The 21,322-nt window shown below is 49.8% G+C and overlaps 1 protein-coding gene across 1 annotated transcript in view; it reads right to left on the bottom strand.

Annotated features, from left to right (window-relative positions):
• Sdk1 (sidekick cell adhesion molecule 1) overlaps nucleotides 1–21,322 on the bottom strand; it is a 953,795-nt gene that overhangs the window by 41,943 nt on the left and 890,530 nt on the right. The window contains exons 36-38 of the mRNA XM_021222746.2: nucleotides 12,080–12,195; nucleotides 8,379–8,565; nucleotides 5,767–5,904 (exon numbers count right to left, since the gene is read on the bottom strand). Of these exons, the coding sequence (XP_021078405.1) occupies nucleotides 5,767–5,904; nucleotides 8,379–8,565; nucleotides 12,080–12,195 (441 nt within the window). The remainder of the gene's footprint in view (nucleotides 1–5,766; nucleotides 5,905–8,378; nucleotides 8,566–12,079; nucleotides 12,196–21,322) is intronic.

Raw genomic sequence — 21,322 nt, 5'->3', positions numbered from 1 at the left:
AAGAAACATAAAAATATCTCTGCCATAAAATCAGATTCCCTAAAACATGGCTCAGTGATCAAATGGCTCAGTGTTCAAATGGCTCAGTGCTCCATGCAGCTCAGTGCTCTGGGCAGCATGGGGTCTGCGAGACATAGCACTGAGTCCTACAGTGATGCAATTGGGTGGAACTCCAGTGTGTGGTGTTTAGGAAGCATCGTGCTCCCAGTACTATGATACTCTGGTGACTGGTGCTCCCAGCGGTGGGTACTAAGCTGGTACAATGCCCCCAGCAGGGTGATTGCTCCCAGTGTGCCAATATCTCTGGTCTTCCTGGTGGTTAGTTACTCCAGGGGAAGCAGTGCTCCAGTTCGGTAATATTTCAAGAGGTGTTGTGCTCCTGCTGGTGTGGAGCTCCAGTGAGGTGCTCTTCCCAGTGGAGTGATTTCCCAAGCATGTGGTACTCTTGGTGGGGGTGGTGCTCTAGTACCCCAATGGGGTAAGGCTACTTTCAGTAGGGTGGTGATCTTAGTGAAGTAGTGCTCCTAGTAGGGTGGTGGTCCTAGTGAGGCGGTGCTCCCATGGATTAGTGCTCCTGGTGGTTTCATCTTGTACACAGCTGAATGCTTGCTTTCTCCATCCCTGACAGTGGCAGGAGGAATTCTGAGATATGTGAGAGCAGAGGGCAGAGAAGAGCAAAGACAAGCACTTCCTGCCTGCTGCTCAGCCAAGAGTGGGTCTCTTGGAAGTTTGCAGTACTAGGTCAGTAGGTGAACAATCGGGGAAGTCTTAGCCTCAGGTAATACTGTTCTGTGTCCTTGGCTGATGGTTTAAATGTATCTATCTTTCTTTCTTTCTTTCTTTCTTTCTTTCTTTCTTTCTTTCTTTCTTTCTTTCTTTCTTTCTTTCTTTCTTTCTTTCTTTCTTCTCTCTCTCTTTCTTTCTTCTTTCTTTCTCTCTCTCTTTCTTTCTTTCTTTCTTTCTTTCTTTCTTTCTTCTCTCTCTTTCTTTCTCTCTCTTTCTTTCTCTTTCTTTCTTCTTTCTTTCTTTCTTTCTTTCTTTCTTTCTTTCTTTCTTTCTTTCTTTCTTTCTTTCTTTCTTTCTTTCTTTTTTAAGTACTAGGGATGGAACCCAGACCTAACATATCTAGGCAGAGGCTCTACCATTGAGCCACACCCCTAGCCCCTCACTGGGGGATTCTAGGCAGGGGCTCTACCACTGAGCCACACCCCAGACCCTCACTGGGGGATTCTAGGCAGGGGCTCTACCACTGAGCCACGCCCCAGCCCCTCACTGTGGGATGCTAGGCAGGGCCTCTACCACTGAGCCACATCCCAGCCCCTCACTGGGGGATTCTAGGCAGGGGCTCTACCACTTATCTACACCCTAACTCTCTTTTTCCTTTTTTCATTTAAGACAGTGTGTCATGAAGTTGTCCAGGGTGGCCTTCAACTCTCTGTAGTCCAGCTGGTCCTTGAACTTGCTCGAATGCCTGCTTCAGCCTCCTGCGTGGCGTACGAGTAGCACTTGCTTCACCAGGCTTGGCCTTCCAGGCTTTCTGAGGTCGATACTCTCCACAGGGAGTTGAGACAAACTGGCAGCTCACTGAGCAGCAAAGGCCCCACTGGGTTATCGTTGTTGGGCCCACTGTGTCCCTGGAGCAGATGAGTTTCTGAGATGCACCCATGACCCTCCCCTCCTGTCCCCCTCTGTAACCCATTCCACAGCCTACTGGCTCAAAAGGACCCTGTGGGTATCTGAAGATAATCCCTGAAACAACAAGGCTAACCTGAGCCACACTTAGGCTAGCCTATACTACACAGTAAGATCAGTAAGATTCTTTCTCAAAACCACACGAGTCCCATTGGCCTGGGTCTTGTTTCTTCTAGTCCACCTCTGATGGGCTTGGATAGTTGATGCCGGATCAGGTCTTTGTCTTTGTCATACAGCGAGGCTCAGCTGGAGTGACTGAGCAAATACAGGGATGCTCAGCTGACTGTCAATCAAGGCAATTCTGAGTCACCTTGCAGGCCTGTTCAGTTGTGTGTATGTGTGTGTGTGTGTGTGTGTGTGTGTGTGTGTGCATGTGCGCTTATGCATGTCTGTTTTCATGTGTGTGTGTGCACATGTGACTGAGTGTGTGTGCGTGTGTGTATAGATAACTGTTGATCTCTGCGTGCCTCACTGGCTGAGCTTCCACTTGTGTGAGTCAGGCAGCCACAATCAGAGTAAGCTGCTGAGGCGTGTGTGAGGCTTGAGTGGGGAGCTCATGATCTCCTCAGTCTTGCAGGGCTATTCATGGGTCTGTGGCTTTGTTGCTGCTGTCTACAGGCAACTCTGTAGTTCCACTGGCTGGGCTGTGTGCTCTGGACACCGACATGCTGGAAGACCGAGCCTGGGATCAACCATGGAAGACACCTAGGTGGAGGTGGGGATGGGCCGGGTCTGTGAATGGTCCAAACCCAGGGCTACAGAGTAAGTTCTGAGTCTAGCCTGGGCTACCTGGTAAATCCTGACTTAGAACAAAAGCAAAAGCAAGGATGTGGGCATTTGGATAACTTGTCCTTGAACTGTGTGCTGAGGCCTGACTGTCCTTGACCTGCAGAGCCGATAAGGGACCATGGAGTCACCATCCCGTCCTCCCGCCTTTGTTCCCAACACAGCACAGACAGCACCACTGGCAGGAACATTCACAATGAAGGAGCCAGACCCTATCTATACACGAAGAGGCGATGGCAGTGACAGAACACCTTGTCACTTATGAAAAGAGGTGAAAATAGGTGCAATTGAAGTGACTCCACCAGCTGTCACCCAGGGAGTGACAAGCACGCTCCTGGCTGTGTGGCCAGTGCCTGGCACTTGGACTCGGGAACACATGCTCCCCACTTGCTTCCCCGCCTTGAGCTTCAGAATGCTACACATGCACTGGACTGCCCAGGTTCAAGTCACACCCCTCTCCATCAGTCTAGAAGGCCAGGGCAGGAGTAAATGAATGGAGGGCTCTCGGGGCCCACGAGATGGCCTGATAGATAAAGGCATTTTCTACCAAGCCTGTGACCTCCTAGAAGCTGCTTTCTGATTTTCACAGGCACGCCGTGCCACAGGGTGTGCATGCATGTGCATATGTGTATGTGCATATGTACACATGCACACCCACAAAGTTAAAATGTAATTTTGAAAAGATGGGCTTTAAGCTCAGTGTGTGTGTGTGTGTGTGTGTGTGTGTGTGTGTGTGTACACGTGTGGCTGGGGAGGTGAATGTATGTGCACGAGTGTGTGTGTAGGAGCCACAACAATGTTGGGTATACTTCCTCTGGTGTGGTGTTGCCCATCATGACTTTGATATAGTACCTCCTACAGGTACCGAGGCTCTCTGAGTAGGCTAGGCTGGTTGGCTATAGTATGCCAGGGATCGTGTCTCTGCCCCCCTCCCAGTGCTGGGATTATAAATAAGTGTCACCACACCCATGTTTTTATGTGAATGCTAGGGACTAAACTCAGATCCTCACGCTTGCAAGGGAAGTGCTTTACTGACTGAGCTGTCTCTCCGGCCCCCTAAACGCAGTTTCTTTGCAAAATGTACACTGAGGTTACAGCTCAACCTAGGGCTGTCACAAGGGCATGGATGCCAGGATGCCAGGTGGCAGGGGTATAGCGCTGTGCAGGGTACACAGTAAGTGTTCAATAAACACTGCCCATCTTTCAGATGATGCCCGATGGGGTTGTGTCTACAGGGATCAAATATGACAGAACACATTGTCATAAAAGATGACCAAGTACTCCTAGCTCTGGCAATGCAGGAAAACTAGAGACCTAGGGTCAGCTGGCTGGGAGGAGAAGTTGTCGGAACTTTGCAGAAAGCCAGAATTGTCTGGGGGGTGGAGGATGGGGCATACAGAGAGAGGGAATCCACTAAAGACTGCAAGTTCCCTATGGCATAGATCCCACTAAGGAATGACAGTCTCTGGGAGGAATGACAGTCTTTGGAAGGCAGGTATTAGAGTTAGGTGAGGGCAGAAGTCTCTTGCTCCCGGAGTATGTGCCACAGGGTTCTTGGAGATTCAGGAAGTCATTAACACAGGACACAGAACACAGGATGAAGGGGAGTCAGTTGCTTGTTTGAGGATGAATGAGATACTCAAGCTAGCTTTGATTACGAAGGGCACATAGGTCAAGGAGAGCCATGATCCTGACAGCCACTTCTTTTTTTTTTTTAGGTTTTTCGAGACAGGGTTTCTCTGTGTAGCCCTGGCTGTCCTGGAACTCACTTTGTAGACCAGGCTGGCCTCGAACTCAGAAATCTGCCTGCCTCTGTCTCCCGAGTGCTGGGATTAAAGGTGTGCACCACCACGCCTGGCTCTGACAGCCACTTCTTAATTGAATGGCTCCAACTGTTTGGTGTGTGTGTGTGTGTGTGTGTGTGTGTGTGCGTGTGTGTGTTGGGAAGGAACCCTCCTGAACAGATAGAAAGGTCTTTGGGAAGTCTCCCATACCCTCTCTGATGAACATGCAAGAATAATGGGTGTGTCTACTGGAAATCTGTCCTCGGATCTTGAGGGTAGCCCCGCACAAGCCACTTGTTGCTCATTCTGGAAAGAGCCACCCAGTAGGACCACAGCAGTCACTGTCCATCACCTGTCCAGTGCCATTTTGGACTCTTAGAACCCGGTCCACAAACCACCTCCTTCGCCATGCATGAAGCTCATCGATCGGCCCAGAAATCCTTGGGTTTTTCTTTTTCTCCCTTTCCCAGCTCTGATTTGGGATGCAGCTCAGAACAAAAGCAAAAGCCTAAGGCCATAGTTTATAGTGAGCATTCTGTCTTTCTTAGAGTATCATAAAGCAACGGCAAATCTTCTTGTCAAAGGCATCGGAGATTTGGGGCAATAAAATCAAGGGCTTGAATGTTCCCTTTCAAACCGACTTCCCGCTCCATGTGACTGCTTTCCAAAGGAAACTCTTGACCGTGGCTTTAAATGGAGAGCCATTATTATCTGGCTAGCTGTGTCTGTATTGTTTCCTCCTAGATATTAACTCTGTGTTTTACTATGTATCTGTGTACATGACCAGGAGAGGTGAGATTTGAACCTGGCTGGACCTGTCTCTGAGTACACAGTAGGGTGAGGAAGAAAGGCCACAGAGCCCTCAGTGGACACAGGAACGTGTGGATAAAAGATGCAACCACAGAACTCAAATAACACCCAGAGGCAGGGCTGACAACCAGGTATCTGGCATATGACTAGGTCTTTTGAAGCCACATCCTTAATCTGCCACCTCCTGCTGACCTCCGAGCCCCTCCAGGCAGAATATTGGTTGGAGTCCCCACTGCTCTCTCCTGCCAGTTCCTGTAGGGTCCCTGGATCAGCTTTCCCAAAGCACTCCATCCTGTGACCCATCTATTATTGATCTGCAAGCACGTTCTTATGGGAACAACGACCTACTTTTTAACCCGTGCTACTCAGACCATGGTGTTTACCAGCCAGCTCCAGAGTCTCTCACTTTCCACCGGGAGCCCACCAGTTCACCTAGTCATTTGGTCAGCAAGCCCCAGGCCTGTCTTCAGCTCGCCAGCACTAGGACTGAGCATCTCCACAGCTAGGGTGTTTTCATGGGTCCTAGGGGTTCCATTTGGGCTCTCATGCTTGCGCTTCAAGCACTAGCAGCTGAGCCATCTCCCCAGCCCCTCCATCCCACCTTCTCAGCTTCTTGCAAGCTCGACTAAGCATCTCTGGCTCTGTGGTTCCTGCAGTAGAGCCCACTATGCCATCCTCCCCGCCCTGATATTACCTTGCACTGGTGCTAAGGGCTCATACACCACTCGATAGCCCTGCAGGATGCCGTTGGCTGCTGATGGCTCTCCCCAGGATACATTGAGTGTGGTAGAAGTTATTTCTGAGAATGCCAAGAAGCTGGGGGTCCCTGGAGCTGGGAAGATAGAGCACAGGTGTGCAGAGTGAAGACCAGCCCATTATGGACTGCCCACCCAGGGCCTTACCACCCCACAGGACAGGTGGGGCTCAGTGTTATCCAACACTGCAGAAGTGTAACTGGTGCCAGAGAGATGGAATACACTGAGCAGCTCCCAGCTTCTTGGGATCAACAAGAAGCATAGCCCCTCCCAGAAAACCATGGAGGATGATGGGGCTGAACCACAAAGGAGCTGTGGGGTAGAAGACCAGAATGAAATACAGATGTGAACAGAAGATAAAATGCTGGTGGCAGCTCCATCTCCAGAGGCCGCAGGGATGCTGGGCCCTGCTTTTAGGGAAAGAGGAGGCATGCGGCGGTGCACGGGTTCCCTCTCACCTCTCTTCCTTTTCCACACCCTCCCTCCTCTCCCCAGTCTTTCTCCACTTTGCCTCTCCCCCCTTTCTCCTTTCTACACTTCACCTTTCCCCGTCCCCTCCCCTCTCCTTTCTCTTTCCAACCTTTCTCTACCATGGGGGGGGGGTTGGTGTGGGCAGTAGTGGTGGGTGGAGGTGGGTGGGAATGAGTGGGGGTGGGTGGGTATTACAGTAGTGGTGGGTGGGTGGCAGTGGTGGTGACTGCTATCACACTGATTCTTCAACTCTGATACCCTGGGTTCACAGAGACCAGTCGAGGCAGAGACAGGGAGAAACCTGACCAACTCCTCAAGGCTGTTGGCATGTACAGAAACCCGGGGTGCAGCCGTGTGGGGCCTGTGCAGGAGGGTGTGTGTAGGGCTACCCTCACAGGCATCCCACTAGGCTTCCCGTCTCCTCTGAGTGCCTAACTGCAGCCATGTCCAGTCTCCCCTTGCTACATACCAAATGCCCTGATCTACCAGGTCCTGGTTTTCCCCCAAATGGCCCAGCCATTTCTCTCTTCCCTACAAATCTACCCACATCTGTACAGCTCCAATCCCTAACTGCAAAATGGGAAGACTGGGCTGTGTGGGCGCCCAACACAGCAGCAAGGAGACAGTTATGGCTCTCTGCTCACAGACACGTACCATGACGTAACACCAAGAGTGCTGACCAGGGCTCACCCATGGCGTGTTATAGAGTGCTAGGCCCCGTGGTTTTGCCCCGCAGGCTCTAAGGCCCCACCCTTCCACCTTAGACTTCCTGTTTTCCTGTCCTGTCCTGTCCTGTCCTTTTCTCTGAGACAGGGTTTCTCTGTATAACCCTGGCTGTCCTGGAACTCCCCTGTAGACCAGGCTGGCCTCAGAGATCCACCTGCCTCTCTCTGCCTCCCAAGTACTGGGATTAAAGAATGCCACCATCACACCCAGCTAACTTCCTGGTTCTTAACACAGGGCCTTTGCTGACATTTTCTGGCAATATCACTGTTCTTTCGGGCTGAGTGGTGGGGGGCCTGCTGCAGATAGAGACTGTGCCCTGTGTGTGGATGGCTCTTAGCAGGACCGTCCCGTCAGCACAGCTCCTGTGGTGATTTAGGTGGGAAATGTCCTCCACGGGCTCAAGTGTTTGGACTCTCAATGCCAGTAGATGGCGCTGTCCGGGGAGGCTGTAGAACCTTTAGGAAGTGGAGGGAACAAGTCACTGCAGTCAGGCCTTGAGGCTCTCTAGCTTGGCCTTGCTTTCTGTTCACTCTGCTTCCTGACTGCAGATGCAAAGTGACCAGGGCCTCAACTTCATGCCCCTGCCACCGTGTGTCCCCCTGATAATAGAGTGTTTCCCTTGGAACCACGAGCCCAAACATTCCCTCCCTGACATCCCGAAGCCGCTTTTACTGGGGTGTTTTTTTTTTTTTTTTTTATCATAGCAAGAGGAGAAGTAAATAAACCCTGTAAGAGGGAGGCAGATGGCCGAGTGGCAGCTGCTGAGCTATTTATTCCAGGCATGGTCTAGGGAGCGTGACAAGGAGCAGAGAAAGCCTGGGCCTGGCTGGGGGTCGGGGGCCTGGTCTAGGTTTGGGAACTGGGCCCTAGCCTCCATGCACACATGGGACAGCTCTAAGAGAGAGCACCAAGGGGAACTCTGGATCGGGAAGAAGACCTAGCTGCAGGCTTACAGGAAAATACGCTGCTTCAAGACAACCTTAACACCACAAAGGCCCTGGGAGCAATGGGAAGTCATCCCTTTACTCCTCCAAACTTCAAGTTCTTTCCCTCTTTCTTCCTCTCTCTCTCTTTCCTTCCTTCTTCCTTCTTCCATTTTTTATTTATTTTATTTATTTTATTTTTGAGACAGAGTCTCATGTAAGTCAGGCCGGCTTGGTTCTTAATATGAGGCTAAGGATGACTTTGAACTGAGAATACCCCTATCTCCCAGGTGCTTAGATTAAAAACAAGTGCCACAGTGTGTCAGACTCTGAGGTGCTGGGTTGGAACCCAGGGCCTAGAGCAAGCGCTCTCCTGAATGAGCTATACCACTGGCCCTTGGTGCTGTGACAGAGCAGGCAGGGTGACCTACCTGCCTGATGGGTGCGTCCTTGGCATGGGTCGCTCTTGGGCCCGTCACCAGCAGCATTGAAGGCCGAGATGCTGACCAAGTACTTTGTGTGGCTGGTGAGATCCTTGATCTTCACCACAGGCTCGGGGAGGAAGAGGACCTTCATTTTCTCTGTCTCATTGCGGCTGTCCGCTTCCCAGTAGTAAACCTGTCGGGCAGAGCACAGGGTAGGTTGGACTACACCAAGCTTAGTGTGGAGAGAGTCGGCCTTGGGGATCAGGCTTATGTGGTAAATGATGCCCGGGGTTCTGCCCTGTGATCCAGACATTGAGTACCATCTATCTATGGATAGGCCAAGCCCCAAAGTTCACTCCACATCCCCACGTTTTGTTCAAAGCCAACATCTACGTGTCCCATCAATACAGCAATGTAGTAAAAACCCCCAAAACAACAGGAAGGAGATAGGACAATGGACAACATCCAATGTTTAAAAACAGAAAGCCATGTTTGGGGCTGCATGCTTTGAACCCCAGCTGTGGGGAGGTGGAGGCAGGCAGATCCTTGGGGCTCAGCATAGCTCACAGGCCTGCAAGACCGTCTGTCTCGACACACAAGGTAGGGAAGGGACTAAAGAGATGGCTCAGCAATGAACAGATCCCAACACCCATATCTGGCAGCTCGCAGCTGCTCCAGGAGTTCTGGTGCCCTCTTCTGGCTCCCACGGGTTCCAGTGCTGATGTGTACATAGCCAGACACAATTTAAGGATAAATTTTTAAAAGGTGGAGGGAACCTGAAGAACAAAACCTGGGTTGTATTCTAACTCCAAAACATAATCACACATACATATATAGGATGTGCACACGTATACACACACACACACACACACACACACACACACACACACACACACACGCACACATGCGCGCGCACACACACACATGCACACATGCGCACACACACGCACACATGCACACACACACATGCACATACACACGCACACACGCGCACACACACACGCACACATGCGCACACACACAGAGTCCTAAGCTCAGACTGTGGGGAAAGCACCTTGCTCCCTCCCCTTAAGTAGCATTTCTTCTCACCTAGCTTTGATGTGCTTACAAGGTAGATCTGAAGTCCAAGCACAAAGGTTTGAGGGATTAGCAGAACCAGATCGCTAAACAGCTGTCTGGCAACCACTGCCCCCAGCCTGTGCCAGCTGGGCTGCCCAAAGACAATACTGGCTGGAAGGTACCCCACGGCTCTGTGCACATGAGCCTGTGCCAGGCCCCAAGAGCAGTGTGCCCTCTGTAAGAGCAGGGCAGACTGTGCAGGAGGCAGCAGGGGGCATCCAGCCTCACAGGTCACCCCTGCGCTGGAGCCTGTCCATGAAGAGAGCATGCAGATTTCTACCCGCAGGCCCGATGGCCCAGCTTACTGTGGGAAAGCCTCCGCTCAGACAGGCCACGCTAACTTGTGATCGATATCCAAGTTCAATGTCTTTATCATTAGGGAAATGAGCAAACATATTTTTTGGATGTGCATAAATAATGCCTTGCCTCAGAGCTCGAGGGGCTCTCCGTGACCTCATTCGTCTTCGTAAGAGCCCTGCCGGCAGGGAGGTATTCATTTTCATAATACACCTACCAAAATCCCTCTGAAATGGACATTTAATTGGGCCAATATTCATCAGGGCAGGATGGCCTGAGATTGGGATAACTGATCAGGTAGGACTCATGGAGGCCAGACAAGGAAATTACTTCTGGAGGGACGGAGACCAGACGGATGTCTCCAGGCAGGCTAGGCAATGCTGGGAGTCCCTCAGTGCCCTCAGTAGGGGAGGGTACCGAGAAGTGTGTGTGTGTGTGTGTGTGTGTGTGTGTGTGTGTGTGTGTGCAGGGGGAGCCTGCCTACAGGAGTTATTTCCCTTAATGCTGGCTGGCACGGTGAGTGGTCCTTCCTTCCTTCCATCTCTAGATCATTTGGCTAATGGATACTCTATGGCTTTGTAGTGAGCTGGTCTCAACGTGAGGTTCCCAGAAGTCACACCCTGTAGGGACTTGTTACAAATGTAGTTCCCAGGGCTCAGGACATGGCTTAGCTGTACAGGTCTAAGGACCTGAGTTAAAAATGTTTTATTTTTATTTTATTTTATTTTTTTTTTGCTTGTAATTCCAGTGCTGGGGAGAGAGAGGCAGGAGGATTCCTGGGTGTGGTGCCCCAGACTAATCAAAGAGGTGAGGTTCTGACCAAGAAGAAGCCATGTCTTTGCCCCACCTCAGCTCCCCAAAAGAAAAAAAAAATGTTGACTGCTTAAGGCCTGAAGAGCAGTATAGTCAAAGTGACCTTTTGGGCACTCACAGAGATACACACCACTCACACACATACCCTCTGCTCACTACACATACCACACACACACACACACACACACACACACACACATACACACACACACACACAATCCCCACCTACACACACCACTCACACACATAGCCTCTGCTCACTACGCATACCACATACACACCACACATACACAATCCCTACCTACACACACCACATACATAGACACAAATATACACACAATCTGCACACACACCATATCCCACACTCCCCCTAAACATACTACACACACATGCCAAACACACACCATACACACACCACACACACACACCATACACACAGCACACATACCACACACACCACATACATTCTTCACCTTACACACCATACAATACACCCCCCACATACCACATACCACACACACATACCACACACATACATATCTCCACCTATGCACACATATATACACATACCACACACATAAACCATACCCCACACTTCCCCTAAACATACCACACACACATGCCAAATACACACCATACACATACCTCATATACACACACCATACACACATGGCACACACAGCATACATACCACACACACCACATACATCCTTCACACCACACACCACACATACACACACACACACACACACACACACACACACAGATATATACACATATACCCTATATACCACACACACACACACATCACATACCACACACACACACAGAGATATACACACACACCCTATATACCACACACACACATCACATACCACACATACACACACACACACACACACACACACACACACACACACAGATACCAGACATACACAACACACATACACAGATACCAGACATATACACCAGGCACACATACACACACGCAACTCACATACCACACATACACATACCACATACATAATACACACACACCACATACCCCCACCCCACCTGCACACACAAGTTCTCTGGTTCTACCCCATACCTATAGAAATGAGAGTCCCTCCATGTGCAGGAGACAGTATTGGGATTTGTAAGTGGATTTGTGAGGACACCCCACCTTTATTACTATCAGCAAATGCTCCGGAAAGGTCAGGTTCCTCGGTGGACCTTTGGAGGAACCAAGCATTCCCTGGTGTTTTGTGGTTGGGCACACAGCAGCCCATGTCCTGTGTGGCTTTTCTCTGAGCAGCTTTTGACTCTGGTGCTGGTCCCAGCAAGCCTGCTCCAGGCACTGGGGCCTGCCTCCATGCGGTGCATATGCTGCTGGGGACACAGCAGAGCAGCGTGCAGCCAGTGTGCAGCCAAAGCCTTCGGGGGCCCTGGGCACACAGTGAGCTGGAAGCAGAGCCCAGTCACACATGAGAACTTGCCTTGTAACCCTGGATGTTCCCATTCTGGCTCTCTGGGGGTGGTGGGTCCCATGTGACCTCTAGCTGGCTGGCCGTGAGTGGGGTCACCTGGACGTTCTGCGGGGCCATCGCTGGGGCTGAGGACAGAGAGAAACAGGAGAGTAACTGGGGTGGCCTCCTGTAAGCTGGCTGAGATCCACAACCCCATGTCTCCCAGGCTCACACAGGACATAGTTCTGTGATGGAGAGAATGGGAAACTTTATACCCTGGACACCACCCAAGTTTGGGGGGCCTCAGGTGTAACCACATTCCAAGCCTCGGGCTGTGTCCCATGCAATTCTTAGTCCCTTTATGCCAAGGAAGGCTACAAGCCCTCTCAGAGGAACCTTCTTATACATGCACAGAACAAACTACACAGAGTTATAAAGAACACTGGTTCTGCTGAGATACAGTTAGCCAGTGTTGAAAGACAGACACTATCCAGAAACCACATGGCACAAGCTGCAAGATCAAACAGTGAGAACACAGTATACATGTATGTAGTAAGTATATCTTCATATATATGCACATGTGTGCACACATCTGTATGTAGGCTTGTGTATGTATATATGTCTGTATGTGTGAAGGCCAGAGGTCAATGTTGGTGTCTTCATTGATCACTCTCCACCTGTGTGTGTGTGTGCGTGTGTGTGTGTGTGTGTGTGTGTGTATGTGTGTGTGCGTGTGCACAGAAGTCTACTTCAGGTATTCTCTATGATCTCACTCTCCACTTGTTTTTTGAGGCAAGGTCTCTCATTGAACCTGGAACTAAGTGATTGATGGACTAGCCAGCCAATGAGCTCTCAGGAATCCACCTGTCTCTTCTCACCTCCACCTCTGGGAACATGGAGGCTGGGGATCCAAAGTCAGCTCCTCGAGCTGTGTGTGTGTGTGTGTGTGTGTGTGTGTGTGTGTGTAGCAAGTAGCTTAGTGGCTGAGTCACCTCCCCAGACCCTGCTGGCTACCTTTTGATTAGAGTCTGTCTAGAGGCCATCAACGGAGGCCAGTGAGCCATCACTGCCTAAGGAGACTTTTTTCTGGCATGGGCTCTTTTGGAGAGATAAGACAACCTCGTGAGCAGTAGGTCACCCCTTGCTCGAGGCTCCCTCCCCTGCTTCCTGCTCTTTCCCCCCACCCATGCAGAATAAAATAGTAATTAACACCCGCTCAGCCTGACACGACTATTTATTTTGTTCTAACTGTGTGCTTCTGTATTATCGCTGCCCACCCTGCCGCTAATGGAAATGTTAATAGCCCACACCAGGTTGTTGTGACAGATGCTGGGCCTCATTATCAGAAATTCTTATTTACCGCTCCATTAAACAACAGAATCACACAAAAAAACAATTCAATCAAAACTAACTGGAGGAATTTTAACAGCCGCATTAATAATCCAAAACATAAATAAAGTTAATGTCTTCTGCATGTTTGCCGTCGGCAACTGGATCACAAAATTACTGTTGTACAATTAAAATCATGAAAGGCGGAATTGAGCATGGCCGTTATTCTGGTAGGCTGGTGCACACTTCCCTCCTCGATCCTCCTAGGGCTGGCTTTCCATTGCCTGGCAAAGCCAAGACAGCCCTGGCCGTGAGAGTCCGCCTGTAGCAGGTGGTGGATGAGCCATACACAGGGTGATCGCTAAGGCTCAGGGTCTCCGATGTCTCTTGGTTGGGTGGAAAGAAACTAAATGACACTCCCAGATGAGACACGCCTGCATCAGCTGTACTGCATCCTGGCTTTTTATGCCACAAAGATACCGCAGGTAACAGGATATGGTTGGCACATGTCGGTGAGGAAATAGATGAAAACAGGGCACTACAATCTAGAATTTAATACTTTTTTGTTTACTTTCTTTCTTTTTATTTTTTACAATTTTTATTTATTTATTTATTTTGGCTCCTGTGAGCTTCAGGGCTTCCAGCCTGCCTGGAGAATTTAACCTGCTGCTCTCCATCCCGAATGCAAGCATCACCCAATGAAAGTGTGCACAGCTCAGAAGCTGATGAATTGACAGGCTAGCCTTTGTCTGTTCTCCTATCTAAATACGCATGGTGTAAGATGCACACAAATATTAGCCTGTGTGTGCGTGTGTGTGTGTGTGTGTGTGTGTGTAGTGTATGTATATGTTTATGTGTGTGTACACATGGATATGTGGGTGTGCCTGCACATACGTATGTAAAAGTCAGAGGTCAGGTCTCTGTCAGTTTCCCTCCACCTTATTTTTTGAGACTGGGTCTCCGTGGGCACTTGACGGAAAATGGTCCCCAGAGGCTCACAGGGAGTGGCACTACTAGGAGGTGTGGCATTGCTGGAGGAAGTGTGTCACTGGGGTCAGGCTTTGAGGTCTCAGATGCTCAAGCCAGGCCAGTGGCTCACAATCTCTCTCCCTGCTGTTTGCTGATCCCGATGTCAAACCTTCAGCTCCTTTCCAAGCACCATGTCTGTCTGCATGCGGGCTGCCATGCTTCCAGGCACAATGACAAGGGACTGAACCTCTGAAACTGTAAGCCAGCCCCAATTACATGTTCTCTTTTATAAGAGTTGCCATGGTCATGGTGTCTCTTCACAGCAGTAGAAACCCTAAGACAGTTTCTCACTGGCCCAGGAGCTGACTGGCTAGGTAGTTCAGCAGGGCCAGGGATGATCCTGGGCTTAACCCCTCTCCTGCTGAGGTTCACAATACGCCGCCATAGTGCGCCAACCTGTATGTGGGTGCTGGGCGTTGGGGACAGAACGCAGGCCTTCTTGCCTTCATGACAGGCGTTTTAACTGACTGAGCCATCTCCCCAGTCCCTGGCATATTTTTTAATGCATGAAATTGTTTCCTTAAAGCATTTTGACCAGCAGTTTTCTACAGCATCTGCTGATTAGATGCCTATAAGCAGCATTACGTGTAGAACAGGAAGGTCGCGGTCATGGTTGAGATTGGCTCTGCATGTTTACAGAGTAGTGACAACACTAGCTTCGAATGGCAGAATGGCTCCCTCACCCTTGCCTCAATGCTTCGTGGCCCCAGAGACAGATCTCCTCAAGTTATTGATAAAGAAACCCCAGGAACTTCTGGGGCATTCTGCAACTGACAGGCATAGTAAAACTCCAGAAGTTTCTAGAAATTTCTGGCTTTCTTGCTGATTGCACTGGGAGCCCCTGCAAGAGTGTCTTCTGGCCGGCCTTCACTAGCCCAACTGTCTGTTAAGAAGAGCAGTGGGTGCTGACCGCCAGCCATCCTGTCTTCCTCATCCAGCCTCCCAGGAGGGCTTACCACCTCCAGGTGGCCATCAGCTGTAGACCAAGAGTGGCCACCAAGCCTGGGGAGATGGCTTGGGCGGTAAAGCTCACATGCATGGAGATCGCAGTTTGATTAAAAAACTTAAAAAAAAAAAAAAAAAAAAAAAGCTGAGTGGTGGTGGCGCATGCCTTTAATCCCAGCGCTTGGGAGGCAGAGACAGGCGGATTTCTGAGTTCTAGGTCAGCCTGGTCTACAGAGGGAGTGTCAGGATAGCCAGGGCCTGAAACTTTGTCTCAAAAAAAACCAAAACAAAACAACAAAAGCAAAAGAAACAAAACATCAGCAACAAAATTAGGGACAGGCATCGGGGAGCACACTTGAACCCCCATGATAGAGTGGCAGAGAGAGAGAGAGAGAGAGAGAGAGAGAGAGAGAGAGAGAGAGAGAGAGAGAGAGAGACCTCCTAGGACTCAACAGACAGCCTGACTGACTTTCAGAGTGCAAGGTAAAAGTGGAAAACCTTGTCTAAAGCCCAAGGTGGAGGGACACTGACATCTGACACCTGAGCTGAGCTGACCCCTGTTCACACACACACACACACACACACACACACACACACACACACACACACGTACACTTGCAATGTATTTGAACATACATACAAGAACACGTGCAAACACATGAACACATGTATACATACACATACACATGCATGTATGCACAATCATAGCCATTTGTGTATAACAGCTATCCTCAGCTCTTATTTTTTTTCATTCATTCATTCATTCATTCTTGCTAGTGAAGGAGTAGCATTGGCTTGGTGCCCTTGACTCCATGTTTTGGTGGACACAGGATGGGCCTGCGCCCTGGACCTAAGAATCTTAAGAATCTTGTCATGGCAAAGACACACAGGACATGCGTGCTGGGTGCTACTGGCAGCTTCTGGCATGTGCAGGTCACGGAAGTGTGGGTGCGTTCTGGTTTGCTTTCTGCTGCTGCGACGGTCATGATGAGCAAGAGCAACTGAGGAGGAAAAGGTTCACTTCATCCTACAGCACACGGTCCACTGCCAAGGGAAGCTAAGGTAGGAACTAAAGACCTCAGAGGAGCACTGCTTACTAGCTCCTGTTCAAATAGCCTTCTTACACAACTGAGGACCACCCACCACATCTGGTCCTGTATAGACACTTCAGTGTTCAAAGGCAGCACTGAAATTAGCAGCCAGGGAAGTGCCCACAGACGTGTCCATCGGACGACCTGGTGGAGACAATGCTTAAGTTGTGGCTCCCTCATCGCAGGTCTAGTCTGTGCAAGGCGCCAGCAAACGTTAATGAGAACAGATGGCTTCACTTGGTCTTTGTCAAGACAGTGGAGCCTTCCTGTCCCAAGGAACCTCTCAGAGCCCAGGAATTAATCCTGCAGGGAGGTGGATATTTATCCACTTGATTCCCGAGAGCTCTTGCTTAAAACATCTACCGCGTGTGGGGAAGTCATCCGACGATCTGACCTGTCCATCTGACCTGTAGAGTACCTATGATGGTCAGTATGGTTCATTAACTGGACAGGACCCAGAAGAATATAGGAGACAAACCTCTGGGTGTGTCTGTAAGGGATTATCTAATTCATGGAGTCACCCTACATACAGGTGACACCATTCCCTGGGCTGGGATCCAAGACTGACTAGAGAACTGAAAGGAGAACTCAAGCAGAGCCCCAGCATCCCCCTCTCTCTCTGCTTCCTGACTGTGGATACACTGTGACTAGCTGCCTCGCGCTCCTGCTGCCATGCCTTTCCACCATGATGGACTGTGCACCTAAGACTGTAAGCCCAGAATAAACTCTTTCTTTCTTGAGTGGCTTTTGTCAGGTACTTTCTCACAGTGACAGGAAAGTGACCAATATAGTTTCTAGGGGGAGCTTCACACTTGGCACCTCCTGCTGCTAAGACTATCCTAAGCCACTCTGGACATCCAGTATTGCCAGCCCCCCCCCTCAGGTCATTCTGCCCATTCACTGTTGACAGGGAGATCCTAGGCCACACCAGGCACCAACTGTTGCTAGGGCTATCCCAGGGAACACCGAGGAAGTTTTTGCGATCAGTGATTTAGCAATAATCTGAAAGTAATGTGAGAAGCTAGAAGTAGGGCTCAGCATCAGAGTCTTTCCTCAGACTGTCTAGATTGGCAGGCTCTTCTTTTTCTTTCTTTCCTGTGGTGTAGCCTGACCTCAAGGCCCTGACCTCCACTGTCTCAGCCACTGGAATTATCTGGAATTAAAGATAGCAGCCACCACATCTGGTCCTTTATAGACACATAAGTGTTCGAAGTCAGCTCTGAACCCTCTGCCCTGCAGACAAACTCAGGCTTTGGTTCTACTGTGAACTTTATTTTCTTGCTTCTGCACTGGGGGATTAGACTCAATAGCGATTATCGCCCATGTAAGATAAGCAAAGCTGAAAGCTAGACTCCAGTTCTTTAGTCTAAGTTGGGTTTCTTCCTCCTCTTCCTCCTCTTTTCTTCTTCCTCCCTGTCTCTTCTTCTTCTTCTTCTTCTTCTTCTTCTTCTTCTTCTTCTTCTTCTTCTTCTTCTTCTTCTTCTTCTTCTTCTTCTTCTTCTTCTTCTTCTTCTTCTTCTTCTTCTTCTTCTTCTTCTTTCTTCTCCTGCTCCTCCTCCTCCTCCTCCTCCTCCTCTTCCTCCTCCTTCTCTTTCTTCTTTTCCTCCTTCTCCTCCTTCTCCCCCTCCTCCTCTTTCTTCTTCCAATTCTTCTTCCTCTCTTTCCCCCCTCCTGCCCCTCCCCTCCCTTCTCCCTATCCTTCTTTGTCTCCTTCTTCTCTTCCATTTCCTGTACCACACATTTCTCATCACAGTGAGACCTAGGTCTTGACAGATCATGATTACATTACATGAGCAAGGCAGTTCCTGGACCCTCAAGAGACTCGGGCTGCTGGAGAAACACCTTATTCTCATTGGACAGCTTGGAGGCTCAGATAGATTTGCATCATTTACCCTAGGATGGTCTAGATTTCAACTCGGATCTGTTTGACTCCCAAACCCAAGTTGTTTCCCTACAGTTGAAGGAGAAACTTCTGGAAGGGCCAGGCAATGTTTTAAGCTTTGAGGGCTGTGAATCTTGGCGTTACACTGGTTTCAGTCAGCATTGACTGTTATGGCAAAATTACTCCAGTTCAGACTGATTAAGCTGGTGATTTTCAACCTATGAGTCATAACCCTTTTGGGGGTGGAATGGCCATTTCACAGGGGTCACCTAAGACCATCGGGAAGCACAGATACTTACGTTATGATTCATCACAGTAGTAAAATTACAGTTATGAAGTAGCAACAAAAATACTTTTATGGTTGGGGGTCACCACAACATGAAAAACTGTATTAAAGGGCCACGGCACTGGGAAAGATGAGAACCACTGACTTAAGCCTTTATAGAGAAAGGTGGAGCTGTTTCAGCAAAGCTTTATCTCTAAGAACAGGCAGTGGACTGGCTTTGGCTCTTAGGTCAAGTTTGTAGATCCTGACTAGGGTAATAGGAAAGAAAAGGGGTAGATGAATGGGGACAAAGCCCGTCAGAAATAGAGTCCAGGGTCTAATGGCTCTTCAGCAGAGCCATACTAGTGTAAAGCTTTGTAGCCCACAAACCTAGAGAAAGAGAAGAGAAAAGGCTACAAAGACCCTGTGGCTAGGGCATGGCTCAGTGGTAGAGCCCCTGCCTAGAATCCCCCAGTGAGGGGCTGGGGTGTGGCTCAGGAGTAGAGCCCCTGCCTAGAATCCCCCAGTGAGGGGCTAGGGTGTGGCTCAGTGATAGAGCCCCTGCCTAGAATCCTCCAGTGAGGGGCTGGGGTGTGTGGCTCAGTGGTAGAGCCCCTGCCTAGAATCCCCCAGTGAGGGGCTGGGGTGTGGCTCAGGAGTAGAACCCCTGCCTAGAATCCCCCAGAGAGGGGCTGGGGGCGTGGCTCAGGAGTAGAGAGCCGTCTTCCTTTCTTCTCCTCTCTTCTATCACCCTGCCTTCCTCTGTTCACTAGGACTGAGCTCTGGGAACACTGTGACCCCCACTTCACAGTCTCAACCTTCCTTCCCTGTTTGTTTAGTACTCTGACCCCAGACTCATGACAACAATTAGCTTGCTTCCCTCTGAGGTCAGAGCATGTATATAATGGAGACCAGTGTTCCCTCTAGGGCATCTGTGGGGACTGGGATTCTTAGGAGACACTCATCCCATATTCCTGATTCAACACCTTGTCCCGTCTACATATAGCATGGGTAGACTGACTGGCCACTGGGACCCCCTGTGGTACCTGTGATATCACTACAGTATGCAGGGTTAAAGGTTACTGAAGCACTGTGAACCCAGAGGTAGTGAACCTGATGGGACAGTGGAGTCCTGGGATGTGTGGTAACTGCGTTCATTACCCCTAAGTGACTGCCATTTTCTTCATTATAAACACATATTCTAACTAGCACAGTTCTGAATCCTTTTAATTTCACGTAATGGGCTCTAGGACTGGCTTAATATGTCACTAGAGGGAGCCGAAACAGCCAGAAGTGTGGTTCTTTTCCTCTTTTCAACCAAGAGTAATTAAAAAACCTGTAGGAGCAGTGGAAAGGTAAACCCCACATTTTACAGTGTGATTTTTGTTCTCATATAGAGTCTGGTATAGTCCAGGCTGGCCACAAATTCACTATGTAGCTGAGGATGACCTTTAACTCCTGACCCTCCTCCTTCCTCCTCCCAGATGCTGGCACTACAGGTGGATGTCATCACATACAACTTATGTGGTGGTTACGAGAATTGGTTGCTCTTGCAGAGAACCCAAGTTCTGGTCCACCATCCACATCTGGTGGCTTATAATTGTCTTCAACTCCAGCTCCAGGGGATCTGGTGCCCTCTTCTGGCTTCCATAAGCATGCACTCAGATGTACAAATCCACATACTAACACACACAAAGACACATAATTAAAAACTACTGAATAAAGCCAGGCATGGTGGTGCTCACCCTTAATCCCAGCACCCGGGAGGCAGAGGCAGGCGGATTTCTGAGTTCAAAGCCAGCCTGGTCTACAGAGTGAGTTCCAGGACAGCCAGGACTACACAGAGTAACCATGTCTCGAAAAAACCAAAACCAAACCAAACCAAAACAAAAAAACTACTGAATAAAAATAGTGATGGTCTGGTGAGTGAGATGGTTTGGCAGGTAAAGGATCTTGCCACCAAGCCTGATGACGTGAGATTGATCCCTGGGACCCACACAGTTGAAGGAGGGAGTTGACTCCTGAAAGTCGTTCTCTGCCGACTTTAACAAGCACACTGTGGCACACATGTGTCCTCTACACACAAAATAAAATTTAGGATGTAATAGCTTTTTGAAAGTCACAGCTGTGAAGTAACAGTGGGTTCACAGTTTCAAGGGACTTTGCTGTCATCCACCGTGCCCACCATGTACCTCAAAAGCCACAGAACCCTACTGGGCCTGAGTAACAGCCAACACCAAGTGTGTGTGTGCCTCTGCTCTCCTGGGAAAATTTGTGGAGCCAAAGACACTTCAGCTGCTGTGGACACTTAGTACCGAATCCCACTGAGCGGAGGAGGGCACATCCTATCTCCTCTCTAGAGGACTGAAAGGCCACCCCTTGTATGCACACACGTAACGTGCATTCACGAGTATGTGCGGCTATATGAATATATGCGGTTGTGTGTGAGTATCAGAGGACAACCTTTAGTGTTGTTCCTCTGGCACTGTCCATCTTGATGTTTTGTGTCAGGGGCTCTCCCTGGCCTGGAGCTTGCCAAGTAATCTAGGTTGGGCTGGATGGCCACTGAGCTGGAAGGATCAAGCCCGTCTCTGCATCCCCTAGTGCTGGGTTAACCTCTCTCTCTCTCTCTCTCTCCCTCCCTCTCCTTCTTAATCTCCCTCTCCTCCCCCTCCACCTCCCCCTCTCCTCCCTCTCCCCTCCCCTCCCCCCCCCCCCCCCCCCCCCCCCCC

Source organism: Mus pahari, chromosome 23, assembly GCF_900095145.1.
Source record: "Mus pahari chromosome 23, PAHARI_EIJ_v1.1, whole genome shotgun sequence".
NCBI lineage: Eukaryota > Metazoa > Chordata > Mammalia > Rodentia > Muridae > Mus > Mus pahari.
Note: the sequence above shows the minus strand (reverse complement) of the source record. Positions and strands in the feature narration are given on the sequence as shown.